The sequence below is a fragment of the Sinocyclocheilus anshuiensis genome, unplaced genomic scaffold (assembly GCF_001515605.1).
Source record: "Sinocyclocheilus anshuiensis isolate Anshui unplaced genomic scaffold, SAMN03320099.WGS_v1.1 scaffold457, whole genome shotgun sequence".
Taxonomy (NCBI): Eukaryota; Metazoa; Chordata; class Actinopteri; order Cypriniformes; family Cyprinidae; genus Sinocyclocheilus; species Sinocyclocheilus anshuiensis.
Genome location: NW_015537939.1, coordinates 677,208 through 689,936, shown reverse-complemented (window position 1 = coordinate 689,936; position 12,729 = coordinate 677,208). Strand labels below are relative to the sequence as shown.

General features: G+C 36.9%; 2 protein-coding genes across 2 annotated transcripts in view; both read right to left on the bottom strand.

Moving 5' to 3' along the window:
- The window catches only part of LOC107661424 (histone-lysine N-methyltransferase EHMT1-like), a 52,615-nt gene extending 49,433 nt beyond the window's left edge, over positions 1 to 3,182 (bottom strand). Inside the window, exon 1 of the mRNA XM_016451032.1 lies at positions 3,137 to 3,182. Within this exon, the coding sequence (XP_016306518.1) occupies positions 3,137 to 3,151 (15 nt within the window). The 5' untranslated portion in view covers positions 3,152 to 3,182. The remainder of the gene's footprint in view (positions 1 to 3,136) is intronic.
- A 1,627-nt stretch (positions 3,183 to 4,809) lies between these two features.
- LOC107661407 (arrestin domain-containing protein 1-like) overlaps positions 4,810 to 12,729 on the bottom strand; it is a 39,231-nt gene continuing 31,311 nt past the window's right edge. The window contains exons 3-8 of the mRNA XM_016450977.1: positions 12,081 to 12,131; positions 11,131 to 11,285; positions 10,813 to 10,995; positions 10,483 to 10,659; positions 8,917 to 9,382; positions 4,810 to 7,754 (exon numbers count right to left, since the gene is read on the bottom strand). Coding sequence (XP_016306463.1) covers positions 7,687 to 7,754; positions 8,917 to 9,382; positions 10,483 to 10,659; positions 10,813 to 10,995; positions 11,131 to 11,285; positions 12,081 to 12,131 — 1,100 coding nt within the window. The 3' untranslated portion in view covers positions 4,810 to 7,686. The remainder of the gene's footprint in view (positions 7,755 to 8,916; positions 9,383 to 10,482; positions 10,660 to 10,812; positions 10,996 to 11,130; positions 11,286 to 12,080; positions 12,132 to 12,729) is intronic.

Below are 12,729 nucleotides of genomic sequence, written 5' to 3'. Positions count from 1 at the left end.
ATTGCATAAATTACATTTGACTGAAATGCTTGTATTGAAACATTTTGCATTCTACCTATGATAAAACTTTCATGGTCTTCTACATTAACTGTTCCCTCCTGGTGGAATGACCATAAACCTACCCATCTCCAACCCTTAACTTACCAATCTCCACCCCCTAGATGTGGATCCAACCATGCCCCCTGGATCTTGTGTTCTGCAGTGAGGGGCTACTGCACGTTGCGGCTCCAACACGGCCACCGGAGCTGATCACAGCTACTCACCAGCCGCGCTGCGGCAAGTTTCTGAAGCTGCTCTCTGTGCTGCATCACTAAAGATAGGCGCCTATATTTTTGATGGATAATAATAATAATAATCGCCTTGCTGTCGTTCATTAAAGATGCAGTTGTGTGACGTGATAGTATGTCCCAAAGCTTGCCTACTCTTCTACTACACACTCAAAAGTGTGTACTTTTTCTTCATCCAAAAGAGTACTTACTTTAAGGGCATAGAGACGCAGCATTACACTTAAGATTTAGTCCTACACTTCGCTTAAATTACGACTGAGATGCTTGATACCTTTTAATCGCAGCTTTGAGCCAAGAATTTGTTTACACTTAAAGGGTTAGTTCACCCAAAAATGGCGCTGACCCAGATCCGGCGTGACGTCGTCATTACGCCGGATCTGGGTCAGTGCCGCCACACGCTCGAGTCATGATACTGTCGTGAACGCGCGTCCACAAGTGACGCAGTAGAGACGAAAATGTGGAATAAAGTTGTTATTTTTGTTTTCTTTGCGCAAAAAAAGTATTCTCGTAGCTTCGTAACTTTACAGTTGAATCACTGATGTCACACGGACTACTTTGTCGATCATCTTGGCACTTTTCTGGACCTTGAACGTGGTAGTTACCTTGCTGTCTATGGGAGGGACAGAGAGCACTCATATTTCATCAAAAATATCTTAAATTGTGTTCCGAAGATGAACGAAGGTCTTACGGGTTTCGAACAACACGAGGGTGAGTAATTAATGACAGAATTTTCATTTTTGTGTAAACTAACCCTTTAAGTCAATTCTTAGCAGCATTCTTGAGAGTGATTCTCAGAGGCTTGATAAATACGGGCCCAGTTTTTCAAGACAACAAAGTCAGCTTGAGTCAATCACTGGATGTAGTCACTAATGTATTTGAAGCAAAAACAACATCTATCTGGAACTTCTACAATAAAGCATGAACACTCCAACACAAGAACACTCCAAGGAGAATTTCTCAGTTGGCCCATTTTCTTGATGTCTCCTACAAAACATTTCTCCAACAGGGGCTTGCATTACAGCCCATCCTATCCTACACCTTCATGTACTTTATCCCTCATACCGTCCTTCCTACAAGAGATACTTGAAACTGTTGAAAAGACCCAATCACAGGGCACCCCCTGTCGGTGAACAAGTGCAAGTTCTCTCCTATGGATAACCTATGATTTCCTCATAGTAGCCATATAGTGAGCACCTAAACACCCTGCAGACATGGCTGTCAGTAATAAAACTGCAATGCATTCAATTTGAGCCAATATACTAAATATCTGAGTCATGCAAAAAAAGACTAAAACATTACTGAATAGCTCTTCCTATGAACATGACTTTACAAGGTGGCACCTGTCAAAAAATCCTAAATGAAAAAGGTATACAGGATTTTAATTGGAATTTCTTTCATAATTTTGAATTAATTCTTAATATTTTATGTTTATATGTTGAAGAAAATTTACGTTAGGATCTTTAGGATAGTCAGAATGATTACAGAAATTCCAAACTGATTCCCTTGGGAATTTTAATTAAGGACATAAAAGTGCTCCAAAGAACAAACGCTTATCTAAAATCCTTTTACATGTAAGTTAACCCAGTGTAACTTCATTTTAACCACACAACACTAATGTCGACAAGTGCTTCAGCACCAATAGCTCTTAGCTACAGCTTCCTGCATGAAAGACACTACAAACTACTGAGATTACTCAAATATTCCCAAACACAAGGGAAAGCCCGCTGGGTGTTTGGTTGAGTTGAGTTACGAAGGGAAGCGTTTGTGGATTAAGTACAATAATAACAATATGCACTGCCGCTGTATTTACAATAGCAACACAGCAGCAGCATCTGAAGCCGGATAGTGCCCTGGAACCAGCATAACAACAATCACCTTGCCGTGTACAAAGAGCACGGGCGAACTGTATTCAGGTTTTCAGGCAACAGCAGCCGCACTGCAAAAGGGGAGGCCGCCCCATTATTTCCCTTCACAAAGCTTCACGCACACTCGCTCGCACAAAAGCACCGAGTTTTCACACTGAAACAGACCGTCAGGCGGGCTCTTTGAAAGACCCGTGACGAAACCTGCCCAGGATTGCCGCTCAAACCCTCAACCACCTGCTCAATATGCCTCACACGGTCTGTCAATCAGTCGTTGAGTCAAACAGACCAAAACCGCATGAGTACACAGACAAACAAAATTACACCGTAGAATTGTTGCTCTGCTCTTACCTCAGTTTTCATTGAATACATGGCTCCTCACCTCAAGACCCCGCCCCCTTGTGCTTACGTCACTGATTCTTTCTTTCAGTGAAGTAGTGAAGTCCAACTCATTTCTGAGAATCAGTTCTTTCAAACGGTTTCAGAGAACAAGTTCAAAAACACGGAGTCATGATTCCTTTTTCGCCATCACGTGCCCAAGCAAGCTTTTAATTATTAATACAAAAATAAAATTATGCAATTTTGAAAAAAACAAACAAAAAAACCTTTTAGTTATTTTGGAGTTGTCCTCATTTGGCTTGGTTTTGGTCAAATTTCTGAGAGAGATTCAGAAATTCATTGACGCCTAAAAACAATAATCACAAAGCTGTAAAATCTTTTATTGATTGATTGATTGTACTCCCTGGCTGTATTTGTAAATCTTTAAATCCAATAATAAAAAAACACCCTCAGTGGCATATTAGGCTACATGATCTAAATTAAAACGTTCCTGTTTATTGCATTTTTAAATTACGTTTTATTGCTTTATGTCCCAGTTGTCGATTAAATGTATATTTCCAGTAAGTTTCACTTGTAAAACTTCTGTTTTAAAGTAGTTTTTCCTCATCATTCAAATCATCTGTTCATTTCAAATATCAGCTCACTCACCTGTTCTCGATTCATTGCGAATCCGATATGTGTGAGTCAGTAGTGAGTTGGACCGATTCAGTTCGATTCGTAATTGTTCACACCAGTTTTGTCAGATATCAAAGATGGATTCATTTGAAAGATTTGAATTCAATTCGAACGATTGATTCGGATAGGGCTAACCTTTGCTCATTATCTATAGGCCTATGGAATGAATAGTGGGATTTCAACCTCATTTTTTTGTATCACGTCTGTTTCTAACCATGCCATTTTGAAACCACTTGGGTTGGAACTGGCCTGCCAGCCTAGCGGAGTTGAAAACTTCCTTAAACCCCTCTGACAACAGCCAACATGCCAACCAAGATCACAAAACCAGCATACGCATTTTACTTCAGCCGAGAGAATTTATTTCTGACCACGCATCAACATTCTCCATACACATTTCTTTCTGGTTTCGTCACTCCCTCTTCTCTTTCCCAGGCCTTCAGAGCGTCTACCATCCATGCCGACTAGTACACACCAATGTCCATGTCCTTATGTGGCACTGTGATAATGATGGATTGGGATCAGTTTCTATGGCAACAGGAAAGAGGCAGCAGGCAGTGCTGGAGGTGTAGCTGGTCGCCTTGATCTTTTACCCATTTCCTTCTGTTGCCATCCAGAAAACTGTGTGTGAGTGAGAATCATATTGAAAACCACATAATCAAAGGATATTCTGAATTATGTTTATTTAGGTGTATTTATTTAGGACTGCAGAATGACACGGTGTGATACAACAAATTGTTTCATAACCATTACTGATGTGATTTTTGTCATTGTTTATAATAAAAAATGAAAGTTGCAAAGCAACATGCCTATTTTTTATCAGTTGTCCATCAGTTATCTCTGTGAACATGTATTAATTAAAAAAGTTCACCCCAAAATTACAATTTGCTGAAAATTCACTCACCCTTAGGCCATCCAAGATGTAGATCAGTGTTTCTTTGGGGATTTGAAGAAATCTAGCATTACATCATATGCAGTGATGGGCTGATAAAAACATCACAATAATCCACAAGTAATCCACATGAATCCAGTCCATCAATTAACATCTTGTTAAGTGAAACGCTGCATGTTTGTAAGAAACAAACTAATTAAGATGTATTTAACTTGCTTCCTGTCAAACTTTAACCATCGTTTCCGGCTAAAAAAAGGAGTCCTCTATCGATATTGCTTTCACCAGTGAAAAAGCCACTTGCATTTTGGCCAGAAGCGATGGATTAAAGCAGGGCGACACCGGCCCTCCAGGACCGAGTTTGGACAGCCCTGGTTTAAAGTAAAAAAAAAAACTTCACAATACATTAATTGATGGACTGGAGTCGTGTGGATTACTGAATTATTGCGATGTCTTTATCAGCTGTTTGGACTCTCATTTTGACGGCACCCATTCACTGCAGAGGATCCATTTTTGAGCAAGTGATATAATGCTAGATTTCTCCAAATCTGTTAAAACAAACTCATCATCATCTTGAATGGTGTAAGGATGAGTTAATTTTCAGCAAATTTCAATTTTAAGGGAAATTATTCATTTAAGTAAACAGATCAATTCTGATTTCACACTGAACTGATGAATGAACAAATAAATATTTGAATCACTTGTTATGAGTAAATTGGCATGAGTAATTTAAAAATGAGAAATTCAAATGAGCAGCATCTTGGGGTGAAAAATTGAGAATTTAAGTGATTTTATTTACTGTACAAGTTTCATTTTGTCACATCTTTACATAGAACACTGATCCACAATCGTGCTACTTTATTTCTAAACCTGCTGGTAAATCCAGGGAAAGAAAAGTACCACACAATGATGAAATGAAACATGATAAAGCTGTTGAACCTTTGGAGAAAAGGAAAAGACAGAACATAGCACATGTAAATAAACAACGAATAAGTGTTTGTCCACACTGCAATGTCAGCAATTCCAGAAATGTATAATTTCACATTTATAATTTCTTTTACCGTCAGTGCTAAAATAACTATCTACTATCCCTTTTGACTTTTTCTGCTTCCAATAGAAAGCCAAAGAGGCTCGAGAGGCAAATGTAGAACAGTAATAGCAATGCAATGTTATCTCAAAGTACTTGCTTTCTTTACAATTACGATGGGACCAGGGATGCATCAGATTCACATTTAAGGCAAAATGTGGTTTAAAATACAGAACAGGCATTCAAGTCAGGGGTTTCTTTACTGGATTTTGACGATGAACAATAAAAATGTTCTTTTTTCATTTAAATGTTCTTAACATTTGCGCAATGGCTGAGAGTTCAACAGAGTGCTGCTCACAGTGAAGAAACACTATCTCAATTTAAGCTTATAGCTGCACTGTTAGAAGTCACAGTGGCCTGCTGGGATACAATCAGCAAAGTCAAAATCCCTGGAAATGAATATGAATGGGTCATTCTATAAAATCAGTACCTTCTGCAGTCTAATAAGTACATTTTTGTATTATGTCTGCTATATAATGTTTAACTGGTAATAAATTGCATTGATCCATTTCATGCTACAAATAAGTTTTTTAAAATATAATTTCCACAATCAATTCATTACAATCAGACCGTCAATTTACCCCAATTTTCCCTACTGACAAATGTAACAAAATATAAGATAAAGTGAAAGTGTTTGTATTCTAAAAGGATTATAATGTTGATACGACAAAGTTTTTCTGAGTTATGGAATAGTTCAGTTCTTTCAAAGGGGGAAATATGACGCAAACAGTGGGAGCACATAACCCGGGCACAATAAATCCTTTTTATGTCCAGTGAAATCAAAAATATACAGACAGAGAATAATTGCTAGCTTTTATGACTATATTTTTTGTTTTCATCAAAATGTACACAGGCTAGAAAATCAATCCTCATGATGAAAATGAACTAAAATAAAGCTACTGGATTTTAATTTTTTTAAGAAATATGCATATTAGCATATCAGCTATTCACTGATGAAGTAATTTTTTACACCCTTTTTGTTGAATGACCCAAATGATTTTTCTGTCAGCACTGTAAATGGTTCATACTGCTATTTACATTTTAACACTCGTCGACAGAGTCAAAAGATAGAGAACATCACATCATTTTAGTACTGAAAACATGTCTTCTAATTTGCTTCATACAAAATCATACAGAGCATAATATAGGTGGTCTGTTGTTCTGTGTAGGTCTGTTCTGAATATGACTTCCTTTGCTTACTGAATCAAATAGTAAACTTAGTACAACACTGAACTAAAATGGAAATTGATCATTTTGATTTTGAATTTGAAAACATTCTCAATCACAGACGCACACACACACACACACACACACACATATATAAAAGTGCCTTTTGTGCTTAAATTTTTCAATTTCTTCAACAGTTCAAGGGTCTGAACAAGTGTTTTGGAAAAAGTGTTTGCCATATTAAAGGACTGTACACAACAATCCAAGTACAGCCTAAGGCCTCACCGGAAGTCCATCATAAATCTCCAATCGCTGTGGGCTAGTATGAGAAATATCAATGCATAAAACCAAACAAGTCACATACAAAGACATGTACAGTTTGAATCAGATTTCAAATGATGCATATCAGAAATTTCTGACATCTAACATATTACCAGCACTAATATTACGCAAAGTCTGGGGAAGAAAAAAAAAAAATCACAGTCTGAATGACAGTTCTTTGAAATATTTGAAATAATAATTCTAGGGTGAAATGATGAACCCCAGAAAAGAAAAATCTGATTATTTTGCTTTGTTTTGTGTAAAATAAGGTAACAAAAATACAGAGTCAGGAGTCCAAAGTGTCATCCTAAAATCTCTCGACAGCCTGTGAAACAAAATTAATGTAGTTTTCTTTTAAAAATTATATGTAATATGTTGTTCCCTTAAGCATTCAAGGAACACTGGCTACCATTTGGCCAAGTGATAACGACGTATATGCCCAAAGATGCTTGACTACATTGGTATTCCAAAGCTGTATCCACACAGTGTCCATTTGGTGATGAGATGGATTTTAAAAAGTCAAATGAAAACTTCCAACATCAATCATCATCAATAAATAAACCTTGTTCTTTCCAGAGTAACTTTCTCTGTGGCCCAGCGTCTTCGTCAAGAGCCATTCCTGCTGGCATAAGCATGGAGTGCATTATGATCATCACAAGGAATGGAGTATTAATTTCCTCAACAAGACTTTCAGTCGGACGGATATATATTTCTGCGTCAATTCAGATTTTACGGAGCATGTTTTGTGATGAGCTTTATATAAGGCCAGCCTTGGTTGAATGAAAAAGTATCCTCAGTGTAACTTTCACTTCCAAATGTTACAGATGCTGGTATTCGTTTCACAAGAACTCTGTGTTTGTCTCATCTTGGGGTTGATCAAGAGTGCTACATTTTCTTAGGCACTGAAACATTCTCCCTGTACAGTTTCAGGGTTGTTTTCTCCAATGTCCTTTATGCTTTTTAAACAGATTTGGTTCACGGAGAAGAAGTTTTAGTTTTAAGTACCGTCCAGCAGGGGGCACCAGATGAATGGCATGATGAAGAAGCGAGCCCTTTAAGGGTCTACCTCATGCTACTGTTGAAGCTGGAGTTGTTGCTACTGCAGCTTTCCTCATAAGTGGGAGGTGGCTCTGAAAAAAAAACATGAATAAAAACTCATAAACAAACACATTTAAATAAATCTGCATTTCATTTGAGTATATAATCAGTTACATTCACACTGTGACAGAGGCAAACCTCTTTTATATAAATATGAGATTCACATTTACTGTGATATTTTTGGGTCAGAGTTGAACAGTCTAAATTATTTTATTTGTACTTACTCTACACATGGCGACAAGACAAGTTACAGCTTGTTGCGCACTCTTAATCATTTGAGGGTTGTAATATTATCCCTAGTTGAAATGTAACCCTATATAAAAACTAAATAAGAGAAGTAATGTCTGGAATAAAATGGCAAACCGATTGGATTACAACAACTAGTCATGTTTCAGTTCCAATCTTTTACTGTAGATGATGATGTTGACATTTATGATTGATCTGATATGTGTCATTAAGTTACTTGCATGCAAGTGTTTTAATATTTTAAACATTTAATAGATAGAGAGAATGAATGGAATGGAAAAACAGACAGACAGATAAATGTCAAACTTTCCAGTTTGTTGTATTAATCTTAGATACAGTTCAAGTTTATTGCTTCACATGCCATTTCATGGCATAAATAGCTTCAACATTCAATAAATATAAAAATACAAAAAATACAAACATTGTATTATAAGACTAATTTGACTAATTTTGTATATAAATAACTCTATATAAAAGATTTACACATTTCAATACACTTTTAAAAAAGATAATTTACAAATATAAATATTACTATAATAAATTTCATGATTATTTACACATCAACTTTTAATGAAAATAATGTTATAAATATATTACTGTTACCGATTTCATCATTTATCATTTGTAACCAGATAAACTGACATATTTCGCCTTTCAACACCCAGTTTAAAATTTGAATGCTGCTAATTGAATCAAAAAGTGACAATTTTTTATGAAATTACACATTACTTTACAAATGGTTTATAAACTACAGTACGAGCTACAGTTTCTGCTTTGCAGTTCTAAAGTTTTGCCTTAGATACAAACAATTGTCATTTACATAGAATAAGCACCGACCTGTCAACTAGTAAATAAACATGTTGCATGTAAATCCTGCGAGACTTTTTGGAGGGTAACAACTTAGACATGACCCTGTGCAGGGTACTAATTCTCAACTAGATCACTCACCATGTGGGTATTCCCAGGTGCTGTATTCAGGGGGCAGGATGAGGGGACAGGAAGTGGGCACTGGCGTTGTATTACTATCTGTGAAGAAAGGTATGGTGGCCCCTGTGGACAAACAGAACAGAGGAGCAGAGCCGTCGGAGAACTGGGTGGGCTGCGGCGCGCCCGGACCAGACGCTTGACCGAATGCACTGGGAGACATGGAGATAGGCACACCGGACGGGTCCTGCTGAGAATGACTCTTGGTGGGGATCTCCTCGCTGTCTACTCCTCCAGCACCCAGCGCACCCACCAGGTGGTCCTCCGCAGGAGGTGCACTGGGGACTACGGGTGCAGGGCTGAGGCTTGGCATGGCCGGCATTGGTGCACCTTGAGCGATGGGGTGAGGAATGGAGGGAGTCAAGTTTACAGCAATGTTCCCAATGTAGATGGGTAACGTGACCACAGCCTCAGGAGATTTTAGTGAAACCTGTGAGAAAAGCGACAATTTCTCAGATGCACTTCTTGACATTAAGCTATATTTTTAGATAAATCTTAATTTGAAAGACTTCAGCAGTGCATTCAAGAAAAGACCTTAAAGGTTCATGCAAAAATAAAAATCACATGTTCATGAGATTTGAAACAAATCTTTCTTTGAGTTGGACCATTAAAATGAAATAGGTAGATCTGTTGACAAAACTGATCTGAATGATTTGTTCATGAATCATACTGATTTGGTTAGTCAAAAAAATCCAATCTTTTTAATTTGGATAGTCAAAAGAGTCCAATCTTTTCTATAAACTGGTTGATCCAGGTCTCAAAACTACTCTGAATGATTCATTCATGAATCAGTTTTGAAATTATCAATTTTTTTTTTAATGAATTGGTCAATACTGTTCACAAAACTGCTCTAAATAATTATTTCATGAGTTATACTGATTTGGTTCTAAAATTTAAGTTGATCTAGGTCATAAAAGTGTTCTGAATGATTCTTTTATTAATCATACTGATTCACTTCTTGAATTCAACTCACTGAATCAGATATTTTCAATGAATCAGTTGATCCAGTTCACAAAACTGCTCTGATTGATTCTTTAATGAATAAGATTTATTTGGTTTTTGAAATATATTCACAGAGTTAGATTTTTTTCAACGCATCAGTCAGTCCTGTTCAGAAAAATGCTCTGAATGATTATTTTATGATTCAGACTTATTTGGTTTTCAAAATCAGTTCTCTTTAATTCAATATTTTCAATGCATTAGTTGAGCCTGTTCACAAAACGACATTTAATTCCTTTGAATGCTTCCACATACAGCAGAATGACAATAAAGCTCACTTGACTTGAATTCAACTCATAAAGTCAGATCTTTTCAATGAATTAGCTGATCTGGTTCACAAACGGGAATGATTCTTTCACGAATCAGATTCGGTTCTCTATTTCAACTCACTTCGTCTGATATTTTAAATTAACTGGTTAAATTCAGTTCGTAAAATAACTGTTCAACAAAAGGAGACATTTTAGTAAGTAAATGACGACAGAAGATTTTTTACTTCATGCAGTGTTAAGGTTAAAATTTCCTGTCCCATACCTGGATAAAATACTCAATATCTATGAGGCTGCAGCCAGTGAGGCCTGATTGAGGAAGAGGAGGGACGATGATCTGTTCTCTCCACTCTGCATGTTTACCAGCCTTCACCCCGGCACCCTCGACCTCTGCTATGGGCCGCAGATCAAACACTGGCCGCTTTGTTTTATACGACACTCTCTGCACAGATATACACAGTTGTAATGAGCATTAGCATTATCTGACAATTTACATCTACAAGTACATCACCCATTGTCAACCACAATGCTGGAAAAATGTGGTATTTTTATGAAACTAAACATCAGCAGAGTCTATTTTTTATTTTCTTCATACCTGAATAAGGCTAGCCATCACATAGCCGGTGTCTTTACCAGACTTGTTATGGATCTCAGTGGATAGTTTGATAACCTGTCCAGGAGTGTATCCTCTTAGATCACTGCAGGCCTTCAGCATGAGCGTGCCTGTTTTTACCAGGAGGTAGTTAAACTTTTTTGTTGTCAAAGCACAGCTGGGTTGCTGGGAAAAGAAGGGCAGACATTAGGAATTGGAGAGCAACTATAATATAATATAATATAATATAATATAATATAATATAATATAATATAATATGTATTATGAATATATTAGAATTAGTATTAGTTTTTTTCTCACCTCTATATCTGGCAACTCATTGAGGTTAAGCACATTGAGAAGGTAAAAGGGTCTCTGGGTCTTGTAGTCCTTTGAGAAACGTGGCGTGTCAATAAAAGCCCTAATTTTGTACAAAACCTTCCCAAACGGGCCTTCAAATGAGGTTGGAACGGATGCTACAACAGACATAAAAAATATGTTATTTTGGATTTGTCAAAAGCTTTCCTATTCAAGCTGCCTTATAAAATAATAATGTCTTTGACAAAACAACAATATCGTTCAAGGACCAGAATATTGGATGATGACAAGATGATGTTAGCGCTCACAATCAATAAAATTAATCAATACAGTTCTAAGTGCTGTCATTCTGAACCTGTTTTAAAAGCAAAATATAATCTGAAGGCTCAGGAGCTCTGGAAAATGAAGAAATAAAAGCACACCACTATAAAATTCAACCAAAACAGCCCACAGATATGAACTAGTTTAATCTCTATATCTCTGTCTTCGTATTTGCATGTCTTATGTCAAAATGCATTCCTGTTTTATGGGGTGGAAAGTCCCTAGATTGATCAGATGCTTTGCATTTAATCTTCAATAGCTGTTCATACAGTCTACCAGCAAGGGGCGCAGCTTCAGGGTGCAAGTGGTCACTAATTAAGCAGCCAGGAATGTTGCTGCTATACCTTCCCATTTAATAGCACATGATGGGACATGTGTTTGTGCAGAATGGGGCGGTTCCATAATAAAAAGACTTTATACAGCTGCTATTAGATCAAGGTTAAAATTAAACCCTTCTTCCACCCTCTCATCACGCTTCAGAGGCACTCAGCATAGTTTAACCTCACACCTGAGTGCTCTCCATCTACGGTGCACAACACAACATCCTCATTTAATGACTAACATTAAGTTGCGCTGAATGAAAATGTGCTTTAACTGCTTGAAATGCTTATCGTAAAATTAAAGAAAATTACCTGGAATGAGAAACTGAAACGGAAAGCTGTGCTCACCAGCTGACAGAGTACCTGTAATGGCAGAGAAAAAATAAAAAATAATGTACATTAATACATATTAATAAATTTACACACACACACACACACGTTTGTACTTGTTTATGCTATATTGTGTGGACCAAATGTCCCCACAAGGATAGTAAAACCTGACATTTTTGACATTGTGCGGTCCCCACAAGGGAAAAAAAATATTAAAAACAGTAAATGATGTTTATCTGAAAGTGTAACAATGCAAACAAGTTTTCTGTAAGGGGTAGGTTTAGGGTTACAATGCAAACAGGTTTTCTGTAAGGGGTAGGTTTAGGGTTAGGGGATAGAAAATATCGTTTGGTCAGTATAAAAGTAATATAAGTCTATGGAAAGTCCCCACAATTACCAGAAACACACACACACACACATGGCAGAGAATGGCAGAGAAAAAAGAAATAATTATGTACATAAATACATATGCATATTATTAAATATACACACACACTCACACACATGTGTGTGTGTGTGTGTGTGTGTGTACACTCATATATGGCTTTGTGACATTTCTAACTATTAGATGTACATTAAAGATTAATTATATCATGCATTTATGACTAATAATGCTATATATATATATATA